The sequence below is a fragment of the Phoxinus phoxinus genome (assembly GCF_949152265.1).
Source record: "Phoxinus phoxinus genome assembly, chromosome: 14".
NCBI classification, from domain to species: Eukaryota; Metazoa; Chordata; class Actinopteri; order Cypriniformes; family Leuciscidae; genus Phoxinus; species Phoxinus phoxinus.
Window position 1 is genome coordinate 19,227,109 of NC_136889.1, and position 15,910 is coordinate 19,243,018.

The following is a 15,910-nucleotide window of genomic DNA, read 5'->3' on the forward strand; positions in this document are numbered from 1 at the left end:
CAGTCAGTTCTGTTTTTACCCGGACAGATCGATAGAGGTCCGTGACTCTGCGTAAGCTGGATAAGGGATTTTTTCCGGTAGGTTTGAACCTGCTGGTGGTCGAGGAAGGAAATAAACATTAATTTGTGGGTTGAAAAACTATTAAATCTACAGGTATTTTAGTTTACACAGTTCGCTACAGATGCGGTTAGCTAGCTCTGACTACCAGTAATAATAGTACACGCTCTGACCATCCAATCAAAGGGCGTGAAAATGCCTACGTTATTGTATGCCTGCTAGATGCATAGACATCATATAGATAGACGCCCTATCGACCGCTACTGCCTACTAGCGCGGTCGAGCCGTGGGGCCGCCATCTTAAACCGGTCACCCGCTCCACTCAGTGTAATCTGTATGGCCGGTGCAATGAGCTGTCAGCGCATTTAATTAATCATACCTCACTGAATACCGAACTGATTTTCATGCGGGGGGTTTTTCTGCAAATGTCATTCATGTAGCTATGATACAGGACACATGGTTCGACATATTTTAATATTCATAGTAGGCTTAACAGTAATATAATATTCTGATATAAGATATAAAGTGACCAGACGTCCAAAATCATAATATGTGATGTAGGATATATGGTATTTTATGAATCACACACTATAAATATGATAAAGAAGCAGAAACAGAGTTGCAGTAAAGTAACGTTAAGATATTTTAATAAGTTGAAGAAACAATAATGATTTGTGACACACACACACACACACTCTCTCTCTCTCTCTCTCTCTCTCTCTCTCTCTCTCTCTCTCTCTCTCTCTCTCTCTCTCTCTCTCTCTCTCTCACACACACACACACACACACACACACACTCGATTTGCGCATCGCCGACGCCGTCATGTGTGTATTACACAGCTAACTTAACGTTAACGTTATTAACGTTACATTGCTTCCTGATATCACATGCGCAAACACAAATAACCTATATTTATATATGTATACTACAGGGCCGTTGAATGCTTGTATCTGATAACCGAGAAGCTCTTGTAATTATTACTTTACCCCACCTCTCCATGCCGAGTGATGCAGTAAACATAGCCTAGCTAACGTTAGATGGCTACGATTTCAGTACAGTAATATCAAAGATCCTTGCTTCTCCTCAATTATCTGGTAATATTCTATTCACAAAATACAACCAAACGTACGGTAATGTTAAAATTTACTTGTGAAAAGTAATCCCGGGCCCTATTTGCGCTGGTCCGCCGATTAGAACAGGACAATGCTCCACAGTGCTCTGGAATCTAACTGCTGCTAAGCAACGAAACTAGGAGTACGACCGGTTTAAGATGGCGGCCGTATTTCTCGGTGCCCAGCGGCCAATAGGGCATCTAGTCTCTATATAATATCTATGGCTAGATGGCCCCGGTACAATCAACTTGATATCTGATTGGCTGATTAAATCTGACCGATTATCTGATTGGTTAAAGCAACAGTTTCATTGCCATTCATTTAAGCTACAGGCGCCCGCACTATCGATTCTGAAGGCCTCGAGGCAGATATATTTGACCCTGGCAACACATGATGACTGAAATATGATTGGATAAAAGCACTAAAATAAATATACACTACTGGAAGCAGCGCAACCAAGAGAAAAGCTATGAAATTATGAGAACGGACTATTGGGAATAATTTAATACTCATTCATAAAAAAATATATTAAAGTGCAAGTCAGTGATCCTCATAGTGTTTAGGCCAGCAGAGAAGGCCTTGCTGGCCCTGACGGCCCACCACTGTGTTTTACATTCATTTACAGAAATCAGCTGGTTGAATGAAAATGGCTGATGTTATCGGATTTTCAGGATACATTCAGTTAACGGACGCTCTCTGAGATAAAGTGCAGACTAAGCAACGTTGTACAGTAGCCTCATAACATAGACATGATCTTAATTCCATAATATCCTTAAACATAATATTGCAGGCCACATGAAAGTGCGCGTCCGGTGTACGATACCTCGAGTTGTCATAGACGCGCCGCGGCGCTTCTCGACCAGTGTGTGCGATACCTCGAGTTGTCAAAGACGCGGCGCTTCTCGTCCGGTGTGTGCGTGACTCGCAGCATTTCAACCATAGGATTTCAACACGCGTTTTTTTCTGCTTGACAAGCCGACCGAACGTGACATGGGGGCGTGGCAGCATCGACGATTCCATTTTTTAATTCGATGATCGAGATTGTGACTTAATTTCGATCGATTTCGATTTAAAATCGATTTCGATTTAAATTCGATTTAACATCGAAATCGTGACACCCTTTATCAATATAACGTTGTGTGAAGTGTGTAAGTTTGTTTTATGTTTTTATTTTACCTTCTGATTCTCTTGTAGTTGTTTTTGAGTATTTTTTTTTATAGCCTATTGAAACTGTTTTGCCAATTTCTTTATTTTACATTCTGACCGTTTATAACTAGTTGTTTTTGTTGCATTCCATGTATGAAAAGTTCAATACAAATAAATGTTTATTATAATTATTAGGCTTACTATTATAAATGACGAATAAAATGTGTAGCCTATGTAAAATAAAAGCTACCAGCTATATTGTGACAAAATTACACAAAAAACAGTCAAAAGAAAGATCCTGTAACTACTGTAGTCTATGAAAATAAATACTGAGTAAAAAAAACAAACGTTTCCCTGTTTTATGGAAGTCCTAAAAGCATGCATCATTTTATTTATCTTTAATTCTTATAATATTGACATAGGTTCGTTTCTCAAAACAAGAAAGAAAAAAATAATGAATGGCCTTTTAGGCTTCCGTACCTTTGGACCTCTCCCAGTTTGAAACCTGAAACATGTTTGAAACCACCCCAACATTTGGAAACGCCCCCTTTTTGTTTTCGCAGATACTGTACTTGAACTTTGGGGTATTTTGGGTATAAAAGTAAATCTCCGCCTCCTTCGCTCCTTGAACGTTTGTGCACTTTGAACGTTAATTATTTGTCAAGTATACAGCTTGGAAAAGACACGGCTGTCTAGCTACGATGGGTTTTGAGGACTCCATTATGCAGACTGTTGAATGCATCAAGTGAGTAAAACGGTGGAGCACGGAATATTTAGAGTTCAGAAATGCTAACGCAGTCTCATATTTTCGATGCGGTTAAACCATTTCCGTCGATGTGCAACTTGCCTAGTAATTTCGAGGTCATTTCATACACTTCACCAGATTCCTGCAACTCCACCACAAACTTTTGTGTTATTCAGCTGAGTTTTCATTGTTGTATGTAAAAACAAATCTTTGCATGGCTATTTTGAGTTGCGTTTCATTCACTTGTTTTAAGTCATATTCGTGATTTGAAATTTCCATGACTTAAAAAAGTAATTGTTTCAATGCAATGCAAATTAATTAATTAATTTGCATATAATTAAAAATGCCTCCTGTCACGAAGAGCGAGTACTCAAGACTATAAATACTTGTGAAATACCTTAAAATGCGAGTTTAATAGAGGAACAAACTCATGGTAAATGTACTGCATTTATATAGCGCTTTCACAGACCCAATGGTCACCAAAGCACCACATGTTGCCTCACTACACCTATTCATACACCGACGGCGGTGTCAGCCATGCAAAGCGCCACCCAGCTCGTCGGGAGCAGCTGGGTTAGGTGTCTTGCTCATGGACACTTCGACACTTGGTCAGGTGAAACCGGGGATTGAACTACCAATCCACTACCAATGGTCAAACAATGGTCAAACAAACCTTTTTTTTGTAGGTTTGTAGACAACCTACTCAAACCACTGAGCCATTGCCGCCCTCATCCTGACAACACCTTAAAGGGTTAGTTCACCCAAAAATGAAAATAATGTCATTAAAGGGTTAGTTCACCCAAAAATGAAAATAATGTCATTAATGACTCACCCTCATGTCGTTCTAAGCCCGTAAGACCTCCGTTCATCTTCGGAACACAGTTTAAGATATTTTAGATTTAGTCCGAGAGCTTTCTGTCCCTCCATTGAAGCTGTATATACAGTATACTGTCCATGTCCATAAAGGTAATATAAACATCATCAAAGGAGTCCATGTGACATCAGTGGGTTAGTTAGAAGTTTTTGAAGCATCGCAAATACTTTTTGGTCCAAAAATAACACAAAATAAGACTTTATTCAGCATTGTATTCTCTCCCGGGTCTGTTGTCAATCTGCGTTAAACTAAATCTCTCGGACTAAATCTAAAATATCTTAAACTGTGTTCCGAAGATGAACGGAGGTCTTACGGGCTTAGAACGACATGAGGGTGAGTCATTAATTACATTATTTTCATTTTTGGGTGAACTAACCCTTTAATAAATGACAGCAATGGTCAAACAATGCCACTAAGCATTACTGCCCCAGTGCATGGTGGGAAGAGCTGGATGTGGCCAAATCACAATTATTTTTTCCCCCAGTGTCAGTCTATTTGAAGTAAAAAACTAAACAAACACAAACCTAACCCTCCTGCTATGCTTATTTGCTTACTCATAAAGTAAACTACAGTGATCAAATAAAGGCTGGATACACTACTTGATTTTTGCAGTCTGAGTTGACAGATTTAAATAGTGAAGTATATGATGAACACAGACTTATTTATATGTTGAGCCGATTTTAGAACATATGTTGTATTGATTTTTCATGTTTTCTAGCAAGGAGGTGAATGTTTCTGAATGTTTGTTTCATATCTTAAAATATGTCAGTGCTATTGTTTTGTCTCAAAATGCACACCAGTAATGTCTTTTCTAAGGCATTATAAAAGCTACTTGAATGTCGAAATTTAACTAAGGCCCAATCCTGGATTAATCTAAGCCGTTTATGTAAAAACAAGGCCCTAGTGTTTTGAAATCTGTTCAGATTGGTAAATCATGTAGTGTATTTCAGGCCGAAATCTTTTATTTTTTCAAAATGATTTGTTAACTAACTTCCTTCACTTTTAGAGAGACCATTGGCAACCTTGATCGGTCTAAACTACAGCTCTTAGCACTCTCTTCTGCTGGAGTTGGAGCTCTTTTGTGCTACGTGGCATGGAAGCAAAGCCCCAAAACGATACCAATGGGAGATGGCTGGTGGGGTGCTGGGGAGAAGCCTTTATCTGAGGACAAAACCGTTCACAGATTTGTAGTGAAGACCTCGGTGGAAGAGATAGAGGTGGGCACACAACACAACCACCTGAACACTAATAATGTTATGTAATGCAAGGCAGCACATTTTGGGTGAAGAATTGGATGTGGATCAACAGTTCCAGAATCAAATAATCGTTTTTTCACATAAATCCCCACAAGATCATTCTTCTCTGCTTTCATACATGTACTCAACCACAATATATTTATGTCATCATCATTAACTGCACTGTTTTCTTCAGGATCTGCACAGACGCATTGATCAAACACGCTTCACGGATCCACTGGAGGATTCCTGCTTTCATTATGGATTTAACTCGTCTTACCTTAAGCGGGTGGTCTCTTATTGGAGACGGGAGTTTGACTGGGAGAAGCAGGTGAAGGTGATTAACCAGTATCCTCACTTCAAAACCAAAATTGAGGGTAAGAACATAACACTTATAAAGGATATAATTTACCTGGCCAGATGATAACCTGTTGTACAGAGTATGCAATTTTCATGTTATCTTTTAAGTCCCACATCATGCATTCACAAAATGTGTTTAGGTGTATTTCAAGCTGTTTTTTTGGAACATTTTAGTTAAATTCTGTACTGCTTTTCAGGTATAGATGTGCATTTCGTTCACGTGAAGCCTGTTCAGAAGTCTGGACAGACGGTTCTCCCTCTCATGATGGTTCACGGCTGGCCTGGTACCTTTTATGAGTTTTACGGGATTCTGCCCTTGCTCATTGAGACGGATTCAAATGTGGTCTTTGAGGTCATCTGTCCCTCCATTCCAGGCTACGGCTACTCTGAAGCGCCACATAAAAAAGGTAAGTCTACCAACATGCAACAAGATATAGCTACGGGTAGCAAGAACCCACCCCCCCCGTCTTCGTTAAAAAGTTATAAGCCATGAACCAAGCCAATCAGCTACAAGGTATTTCACAACACTACAAACTTTGATTTTAATTTTTGAAAAACGGACAAAAAGACTAAGGCACAAGACTGTGTAGTACAGCTTTACAAGCTTTAGTAGGAAATAAATGCATTCCATGAAGTATTGCGTACAACATAATCGGATTAAAAACAATGGAGAAATATAAAACTATTAATTTACAAATGTTTATTATAATGTTTATAAAAAACAATATATTGTTTATTGCAAATATGCATATATGAAATCGAAAAGTGTTTCTCCGTTACCTGTCTTGTATAATCAAAAACAATAAAGTGTAAAAAAAAAAGCATATATCTACAAGCATTTAAGTATTTTTAGAACTTTTTTTGCATGTGTTGCTTTTTTAGACTTTTATGATTGCTTTCATTTTCTGTACAGCATCATGAGTAATGTAGTTTTTCACCAGGAATTCTGCTGTTAAACACAATAATTTTTAAAATAAGCTGAAATAATGCTTGTGTACGGCTTCATCAGAAGCAAATACCATGAATTAACAACCTCGTAGCTCACAGTAGGTCTGTCTTTAAAAGTTTCTAAATTATTGTTCAAAATCAATTTCCCTATGGAGAAAATGTATGGAGTCTTTATTTCCAGAACCCGACTGTTGCACTCTGACCTGAATAACTTGTTACAGACAAACAAATGACATGATGGCATACAGATAATATACAATCTTAACATCTGTAAATAGATGAAAAATGGAGTTATAGACCTGTTATTCTTTCTATTATTTCATGTGAAGGTTTTAACACAATGGAAGCTGCCCGCATCTTCCATAAGCTGATGGAAAGACTGGGGTTCACTGAGTTTTATGTGCAGGGAGGAGACTGGGGAGCTTTCATTACCAGCAACATGGCCCAGATGAAGCCAGAGTAGGAGTTTCACACCCTTTACGATACAAATCACTGCCCTTTTTATGACATGAATTCTCTGTCAATGTATTATTTGTTACTTTTTTCCATTATTAATCAATACAGAGCAATACATTTTATAATAGTGTTTTATCAATTAAAACGTTGCCGCTCTCTTTAAAATAAGGTGTGTTCGTGGTCTACACTTGAACATGATCATTGCCAGGACAGACAGCCTTGGACAGCTCCTCTCCTTAGTCATTGGTCGCTACCTGCCGTTCCTGGTGGGATTTACAAAGGAAGATGTCAGACGACTCTATCCTTACATGGAGAAGAATATATATGATATACTGAGAGAAACTGGCTATTTACACATTCAAGCCTCTAAACCGGACACAGCAGGTAGGTAATGCTTGGCACATATTATACTATGCTTTTGGGTCATGTCAAATGAACACTTAATTGAGCACTTCATTTATCTAAAAATATATTTTGGGCGTTTTGTCATTCCTGCAGGATGTGGACTGAATGACTCTCCAGTCGGATTGGCTGCATATATCTTGGAGAAATTCTCCTCCTGGACAGATTTGGGAAACAGAGACTTGGAGGATGGAGGTTTGGAGAGGTAAAGACATATTCCACATACAGGTGCAATTATTTTTGCAGATATAAATAAACACTACCATTCAAAGGTAATTTTTTTTATGTTTTTGAAAGAAGTCTTTTATGCTTACAAAGGCTGCATTTATTTGATCAAAAGTACAGTAGAAAAACAATAATATTATAAATTAAAAGTTTTCTATTTAAATGTATTTTTTAATGTAATTTATTCCTGTGATGGCAAAGCTGAATTTTCAGCATCATTAGGCCTACTCCTGTCTTCAGTGTCACGTGATCCTTAAGATATCATTCTAATTTGCTGATTTGGTGCTCAATCATTTATTTTTTTAGGATTCTTTGATTAATAGAAAGTTCAAAAGTAAACTGTTTTTGTAACATGTCTAATAATTTAATATCAATAATATATTTTTGATCAATTTAATATATCCATTCATTTAATCAATTCATCCATTTCATCTCTGATTAATAAAAAAAAAAAAAAAAAAAAGGGTTTAGTTTGATTTTAATTAAATTATTTTTGTTTTTTTATTGTAGGAAGTTCAGTCTAGACGATCTCCTTACAAATGTCATGATCTACTGGACAACATGTTCCATCATTCCCTCAATGCGTTTCTACAAAGAGAACCTGAAGAAAGACTTAAAGACGAGGGTGGACAGAGTGTAAGTTCAGAAAAATTTGTAGTGACCCGAAATGAATACTCATCATAAAAGGAAGGGTAAAAATGTTTGCTTTAACATTGATCTTTCAACATATATTACATATAACAAATATATTTCTTTGCAGCCTATCCCAAAAAATATTTGTATGGCTAAATAGTTTTCCTCCCTTTCCCTGAAGGACAAGTGTGTTTGTGCCCACTGGCCTGGCTGCCTTTCCTGATGAGTTACTCCACTGTCCTAGAGCCTGGGCCAGCTCACGGTTTGCAGATGTGCGATCTTTCACATACATGAGCCGAGGGGGACACTTCGCTGCCTTCGAAGAACCCCAGCTTCTGGCTAATGACATCATTCAGTTTGTGGAGAAAGTGGAGAGAAAAGTCCACAAATAGCAGCTTTATTCCAGTATCTTAATGAAAAAAAAAAAAAGCGCTGCGTTTCCAAAAAACATTGTATGTTGAAGTTGATAGTAGAACAATTGCCACCAATGGTCTCTATGATCAACTTAGGCTTACTATGCTTTTGGGAAATGCAGCACTGATCGTTTCTGTTTAGTGTTAGAAATCCAAGGTTTTTCAGTGAACCAAATGAAGGTATTTAATGATGTTCTGTACAATATAATTTTTTGCATGATGTCTTGTGCATAAAACTCTGTAGATGTACTCCTTTTTTTACTTTGTGCTATTAAAGTCTGCAGAGTTTCAAAAACTCACCTCTGCTTGCTAAAGAGAAACATTACAATATACACTACAATCATTACGGTGTCATTTCAATCAGTTTAATAAACTCTGACCTTAAGATTGGATGTTCTTTTTTTAAGTGAATGGAAATGAAAGCAAGACAGTACAAAGATATAGCACCAAATGGAAAATGAAGTGGTTAATTTGGTTAATCATTATTTTCATTAAAATGATGTACATTCATCCGTTTACAAAAGCTACTATTTAGCCTTAAAAAAATGATACAAATGGCCTTAAAGTGAGTAGCAGCTCAGATTATAAAACAACAGAAAACCACCACTGTATACTGTAAAATAATGTAAAACATAGATGGATTTGCTGATGATAATGTAAACATGGCATAAATAATCTGCAGTTATAAAACATTAAAGTTCACATAGAATTCCTGAATAAAGCATATTTAAAAAACAAAAGCCCATATACTTTTTGGCCAGTCATACAGTGATCCCTGAGAATGGAGTGAATTCATTGTATTCCAACATTCCCTGAAATCTGTTACTCTTTATTCTCTCATCATTTACAGAATCCTTTCACAGTGACAGGGGCCTGAAACCATATATAGTCCTCCAGGTCTCTCTTACTTTTTTGTAGTTTCCCGGCAAGTGACAAATCACTGGCTATAGAGATGACTTGCCTTTTCACTTTTGTGGGAAATTTAAATTCCACTTTGGGTTTAAACCCAGTCACGCCACAATCACGGTGCCCCAGAGCCATGACTGTGGTGGTCATGAGACGCACAGACTTGGCATCCGACAACAGGTCGGCCACAAATAGCGTCCGGAAAAGCTGTCTTAGACAGCTTGAGGTCCTTAAGCGGTTTTCGCCGGCCTCAACAGCCAATGCTTCCATGTTGACCTCATACAGCTCGGTGGGAAGGATGGTAGACCCACCCAGAAGGAAAAGCACACAGGGAACATGGCTAAGAGAGAATAAAGCCTCAAGGTGAGCCAGCACCTCATCCAATTCCTGCAATGTCCGCTGGCACCGACGCCAGTCCAAGCCCCCTGATGTCTTTGCAGACCGTCGGTTCACTGTGTCCTCCGTCTATGAAAAAGAAAGCACAGTTATTATACCATATACAAACTACAATTCAATTATGAATCAAACACATATGAGGCCTTCTGTAATACCTGAGTGGTATTATGCTGCTGTTTCTGCAGGAACACCATTTGGTCATATGTCATTGGCATCTGCTGCCGCTGGTAAAGGACACACTTCAGAAGCTCGCACACTAATATACAGCAACCGTCCTGGGTGATGTGCCCGGGGAAGACGACATTAACTCGTCCTTCCTCTCTCGCTCTCCTGAATATTTCCTCATCATCAACATGGTGTGCAGATATTTCACTAGATTCCCCCTGACTGCCAGAAGAACTGGCCAAAGCATTGGTCTGCTGGCAACCTTGAAATAAGACATTTACATGACATCATTAACTTATTAACTGAAAAGAAAATGAGCAGAATAAAATTAGTTTTTTATTGTCATCTATTGTTTTTTATACTGTTTAGTCTGAGGCAAAGACTAGAATAGACAGACAGACATAAGGGTCAATGATGTGACAGTCATTTTATTTTTATCTAGATCTAATAATTATTATATTAAAAAAAACATAATATAACACTTTAATGATCACAATTATATACATTTTGTTTAGGTCATATGATGTAACCCTAATTCATGATATTTGAAAAGTAATATAATACATAAGCAAACATATATAAACATCTATAAAGACATACACACATACATATATATATATATATATATATATATATATATATATATATATATATATATATATGTGTGTGTGTGAGATTTTTTTAACATAATTTGTAATCATCTTATTATTTATAACGGTCTAATATTTACTGATATTTTACTGACTGGTGTTTGATTTTCTATCACAGTTAGTTATGTGAAGCATAGACAGGAAATGTAACCGTTTATTATCACCCACTTACTTACCTACATCATGATCGTCACCTCTATGTTCAGTTTTTGTATGCGTGGAGATATTTATGTTTTCTTTATCCTCTGATGGTTTAAAGGGCTCCACACAAACCCCGTCCCTCTCAATCTCACCAATGTTGTCCAGCAGGCACAAATTTTCCACCTGAGAATGAGGGGAGGATTCAGGATCATCGACATGGCACAAAATGTTCCTTTCCGTTTCTCCGTCAGATGAAACCTTTGTTTGTTCTTCACGAGATGTGCATTGATTGGTGTGAATAAGTTTGTCATTGTAGCTATTGTTAGAAGTTTCGTTGGTGCTGCTGTGTTTAGTGACAGTCATATTTGCACACTCAACCTCTCTCCTCCTCGATCTCTCTTCCATTTTTAAAGTTTGAAACTTTGAATTTACCCACCGGGCACGGCATCATGGGAAACACAGGAACCGGAAATCACGAGATATATAATAAGAGTCTCATTCCTTTTTATTACAATTTTTATTTCACGTTTTTATATTTTAAATATGTTCGGTTAAAATATCCATGGCAGAGCAAAATTATATTTATGTACTTTCTGTTTGTTCCTGTACCTTTTTGTTTGTTTTCTCTTCGGGTTCAAAGAAGCGGTTAATTGACGCCCTCTGCAGGTTGACTTTTTCCACTGTCAGGACCTTTATATACTGTCTATGGCCAGGACCTATTTTTTTTTACAGTCTATGGTCAGGACCAGCACTGTAGAAAAAGAGACTGTTAAAAAAGGTCAGCACCATTACGTTCTTGGCCATTCTTTAAAAATTATATGATGTTATTGCAGGATAGATGGTTATTTGACAGCAATGGATGTATTTGTGCATCTAGAAACATTTTGTACACTAGTCAGGAGACTTGACTGCTACATTCGGGTCTTTATAGACTTTTACTGTTTCATTAGTGCCTAATGTCTTGTCGAATAAACCCCTATATCAGTTAAATATATACAGATTTTTTTCTGTGTATTTTTTGAAATAGGGTGATAATGCTAAAAATTACAAAATAATATATATATTTAACACATTTTCTTCCAACAAGAGCACGCATTTTAGGAACTAATTTCCAAGTGTGCACATCGTTAATTAATTCCTCAAAGCAACCAATTCTGAATGTTTCCACAAGGATAATTATATCTAAAGTTATCCTCCTTATGAGAACAGACCAATGTGTCTCATTATATGCGTGTGTGGGTTAAAGGCATTTGTACAAATACCACAAACCGGTTGCTACCAATATCATTTGATCCACCATTTCCATTACTAAATAAGGGAAGCTAAATTAGATCCAAAATAATGTTTCATCTTGTGCAGTGAAACTTGCTTTTCTTCAGTGAAAGCAAGAACAACTGAACTTCTGTACAAATGTTAAAAAGTATGTTAGCATGGAGTTCAAAAGTTATAATTATAAAAGTTAGATTGCAAGTTAGTTAGAGAGTGTACCAGTCGCTAAACAGAAATTGCGTTCGCCAGAGGTAACCATAGCAACAGTATCCCGCTAGCACGTTTTCCATGGCAATTTGTGTCACTTTGGATGGATGGATGATAGATAGATAGATAGATATAATATTTTATGTCAAATCTGGGGAAAAAGTCAGTCAATAAAGTTGCATATCCCTATACAACTGTATTAAATATGTGCTACATCCCTGCATTACTACCACGCATGGCGCTCATGTCTTTTAAAGCTCTTTTACTCGCTCCCCACGGTTGCTACCCTACCAGCCCTACAACGCTTTGACGCTCAACCTAGCACACGTCAAGCGTATGCGCATTTTATCTGACTGCCGCATGAAACAATCCAATCATAACACCACTTCCGCGTACGAATCAACCAATCACCGAGCGCCGTTTTGCACGCAGCCTCCACGGGTAGCGTTAAGATAGGTTGCGTTACCGCACACAGTCTCCCCACCAACTACAATTTGACAGTTTCTCAGGTGAGGAGTCACGCTACCGGAGCTCTTTCACTTTCTCTTGAGTTGCAGCGCGCACATCACTGTGAGCCTGGGGTTGTTTAACTCAAAAACCATTTACCAGAAGCCCTCACACCACGGCACCATGAGCAAAAAGAAAAAGGAGTGGAGAGCGGAGAAAGGTAAGGCTCTTTTGGACTCTGGTCGTGTCTCTTCCGTTTAAAGACAGGAATCATAACGGTAGTGTCAGTCTGGGGTTTGACATCCACCGGGTTGAACATGCGGTCACGTCACGTACGTGGCGGGAGAAGTGTCTTCTTATAACGTTAGACGCTCTGCCTCTTGAATCAACAGCATGGGGACAGACGAACACCTTCAGGTGCAGGTGGAGCATCAGTACATGATGCTGTGATCAAGGCCCTGATATGTCCAGCGTTAAATTATGTTTCAATGCAAATACAATTTCTGAATTAGTGTTTAGTCATTTTAAATCGAGCTGACACGTGCGTTTGCTTGGTGCAGCCAGTGAAACACAGTAGCTATGATACAATATTTCCATGAACCTTTGTACCATATGACTGACTCTGTGGTGTGAACCTGTAACTGGTAAATCCCTGTTTACTTTAATTAGTTTGTATAAATGCACTGCACAAGCTAAATTACATATTAGAAGGGATTTTAATGGATTGAAAGTTCAGTGAGATGAATATCATGCACTCAGCAGTGGCTCAGTCCTGGTCCTGGATATTCACCTTCATTAGTAGTTTATTTCTATTGCCTTCATTTTTTTTTAGTATACTTTCCAAACATTAGTTGGTTCAGATATGCTTAACCAGTATTGGAGCTGAATTATACTTGGAGGTTCTCTACTGTTTTATGCCGTTTTGATACAATCATATTTTAGCTTGATTTGATGTGAGAACCTTAATGATTTTGTGTTACATTGGAGACACTTTATCGTTATCATTAGATAATGACATCATTAGATGAATTTATTTTAAGTGCACTGCATATGCACTCTATATCGACATACAAATCACCCACAGTGTGACCTAATGTTCACAACAACAGTGTTTTTGACGTGTCCTATGAAGGAGTGTAACACATTAGGTTGACAGTGATGTTACTTTACTCACATTAATGATCTGTTATCCTAAATCAAATGCATAATAATATGATACAATATATATGATGAGAGCTGTTGACTTATGGCCTAGTGTTTCCTTTATAATATATATTTTTTGGTGATTTGATTAATGAATCAGCGCTGTTGTTATTTTATACTATTTTAAAATAGTACATCATGAATGCACATTGTGCTCATAAAGGAGCCCCTGTAAAAGTGATCTTCATTCGTGTTGCAATAGGGAGTGTAGAAGGATAAAAACAGAAAAAATAAATTAATAAAGATGGTTGAAAAGCCAGATGTAGGGGGCAGTGAGCATGAAAAATCAGTAGTGTCGGCAGGGGCACTTTGGAGCTGGTTTATAACAGGAATATCAAGCTAAAGTTTAATTTTGTCTTGAAAGAGAGACATTTTTATTTTGGGAGGGTTTTAGAGCTCGTTACATTTTATGTAGGCTACATGTTAACTTATTCTCACCACATAATAAATACTAAAGCCATTAATACAATTTTTTTTAAATTTTAATTTATATGAAATGCATAATTATGGGAAGTAAATTTGCTGCTGCAAAAGTTTTTTTTTTTTTTTTTTTTTAACTGTCCATTCTATGAAAAACCCTTTACAAAAATGTTATTTTGGACAAGGAAAGGTTGCATTAACTGGAGAAACAAAAGTGAAACTGAAATCGTTGGAACCAACTGTGTAAGCTTTAGTCTATTGCTAAACTAGTTAATGAAAAATATAAATATTTGGACATTTTTGAATCATGTTGTCCATGAATGCTAGATAGAACTGATCACACGTGGTCTGGTTGCATGTCAGGCCTGCAGCTGTATGCTGAGCAGTGTACCCTCATTAGCCTGTCTCTGCTTTCTCACACATACTTACATGGTTGCCACAATTACCACACCAAAGAGTACCACTCTGACACGATGCACAGAGCTAGTCGCAGATGTTCCTTTATGAACCCCTCTGATTCAAACTGATTAGCTTTGCTTCACAAGACATGCTCTTGTCTGTATACTATGACTGTATTGTTTCTTCTGTTCCACAGAGCGCTTACTCAATCTTGGACTAGAGGATAGGCGCAAAGATTATCGGGGAAACTATGTGACGTTGGACAAGATACCCACCTGGGCAAATAATGACAATAATACAGGTAAATACCAAAGCCTTTCTGACTTCCTGTTTTTCGACCAATAGCAGACAGGGGGAGTGCTTTGAAATGCTGTTTATAAAGGATTTGCAATTCTGTTTGATGCTAGTGGATTACATACTTTACCTTCAAGTGGCCCACAAGCTTTTACAATAGTGAATTGTATACCGTTAATGTTTGGGATCAGTTAAGTTGTTGTTATTATTTTGTTTAATGACTAATGCTTATACTCTGCAAAGATCCTTTAAACTGATCGAAAGTGACAGTAAAGAAGTTATAATGTTATATTTCATATATATTTCAAATAAGTGCTGTTCTTTTGAACTTTTTATTAATCAAAGGATTCTGAAAAATGTATCACCGTTTCCACAAAAATATTAAGCAGCTGTGTTCAATATTGATAAGAAGTGTTTCTTGAGCAGCATATTAGAATGATTTCTGAAGGATCATGTGACACTGAAGACTGGAGTAATGATGCTGAAAATTCAGCTTTGATATTAATATTGATATTAAATATCAATATTGATATTTATCAAATATCAAATATTGATATTTGAAAATTTACATTTGATATTAAAATATATTAAAGTAGAAAAAAGTTGTTTTAAATGATATTATTTCACAATATATTTTTTTTGCGGCGTTTTTGATTACCGGTAACTATGTGCAGCCTTATTGGTGAACAAGGGACTTGTTTCAAAAACATTAAAACAAATCTTTTGAATGATAGTGCATGTCTTGGTGAATAGCTTTAGAGATCTTTTATAGCATTGAAGTTGCAAAGTCATTCTGGAAGAAGGTA

At 37.2% G+C, this 15,910-nt stretch overlaps 3 protein-coding genes across 3 annotated transcripts in view; 2 read left to right on the forward strand and 1 right to left on the reverse strand.

Moving 5' to 3' along the window:
• The first annotated feature begins 2,800 nt into the window (after nt 1–2,800).
• On the forward strand, nt 2,801–8,990 carry ephx5 (epoxide hydrolase 5). The gene is made up of 9 exons (XM_079636395.1): nt 2,801–3,061; nt 4,942–5,152; nt 5,367–5,547; nt 5,728–5,937; nt 6,808–6,937; nt 7,104–7,318; nt 7,433–7,541; nt 8,072–8,197; nt 8,376–8,990. The coding sequence occupies exons 1-9, from the start codon at nt 3,018–3,020 to the stop codon at nt 8,584–8,586; spliced, it is 1,437 nt and encodes a 478-aa protein (XP_079492521.1). The 5' UTR covers nt 2,801–3,017; the 3' UTR covers nt 8,587–8,990.
• Nucleotides 8,462–11,368, reverse strand: mad2l1bp (MAD2L1 binding protein). The gene is made up of 3 exons (XM_079636396.1): nt 10,901–11,368; nt 10,065–10,336; nt 8,462–9,978 (listed from the first exon to the last, which is right to left on the reverse strand). The coding sequence occupies exons 1-3, from the start codon at nt 11,268–11,270 to the stop codon at nt 9,448–9,450; spliced, it is 1,173 nt and encodes a 390-aa protein (XP_079492522.1). The 5' UTR covers nt 11,271–11,368; the 3' UTR covers nt 8,462–9,447.
• Nucleotides 11,369–12,765: 1,397 nt separating this feature from the next.
• The window catches only part of macrod2 (mono-ADP ribosylhydrolase 2), a 531,158-nt gene continuing 528,013 nt past the window's right edge, over nt 12,766–15,910 (forward strand). Inside the window, exons 1-2 of the mRNA XM_079635368.1 lie at nt 12,766–13,008; nt 15,007–15,111. Of these exons, the coding sequence (XP_079491494.1) occupies nt 12,972–13,008; nt 15,007–15,111 (142 nt within the window). The 5' untranslated portion in view covers nt 12,766–12,971. The remainder of the gene's footprint in view (nt 13,009–15,006; nt 15,112–15,910) is intronic.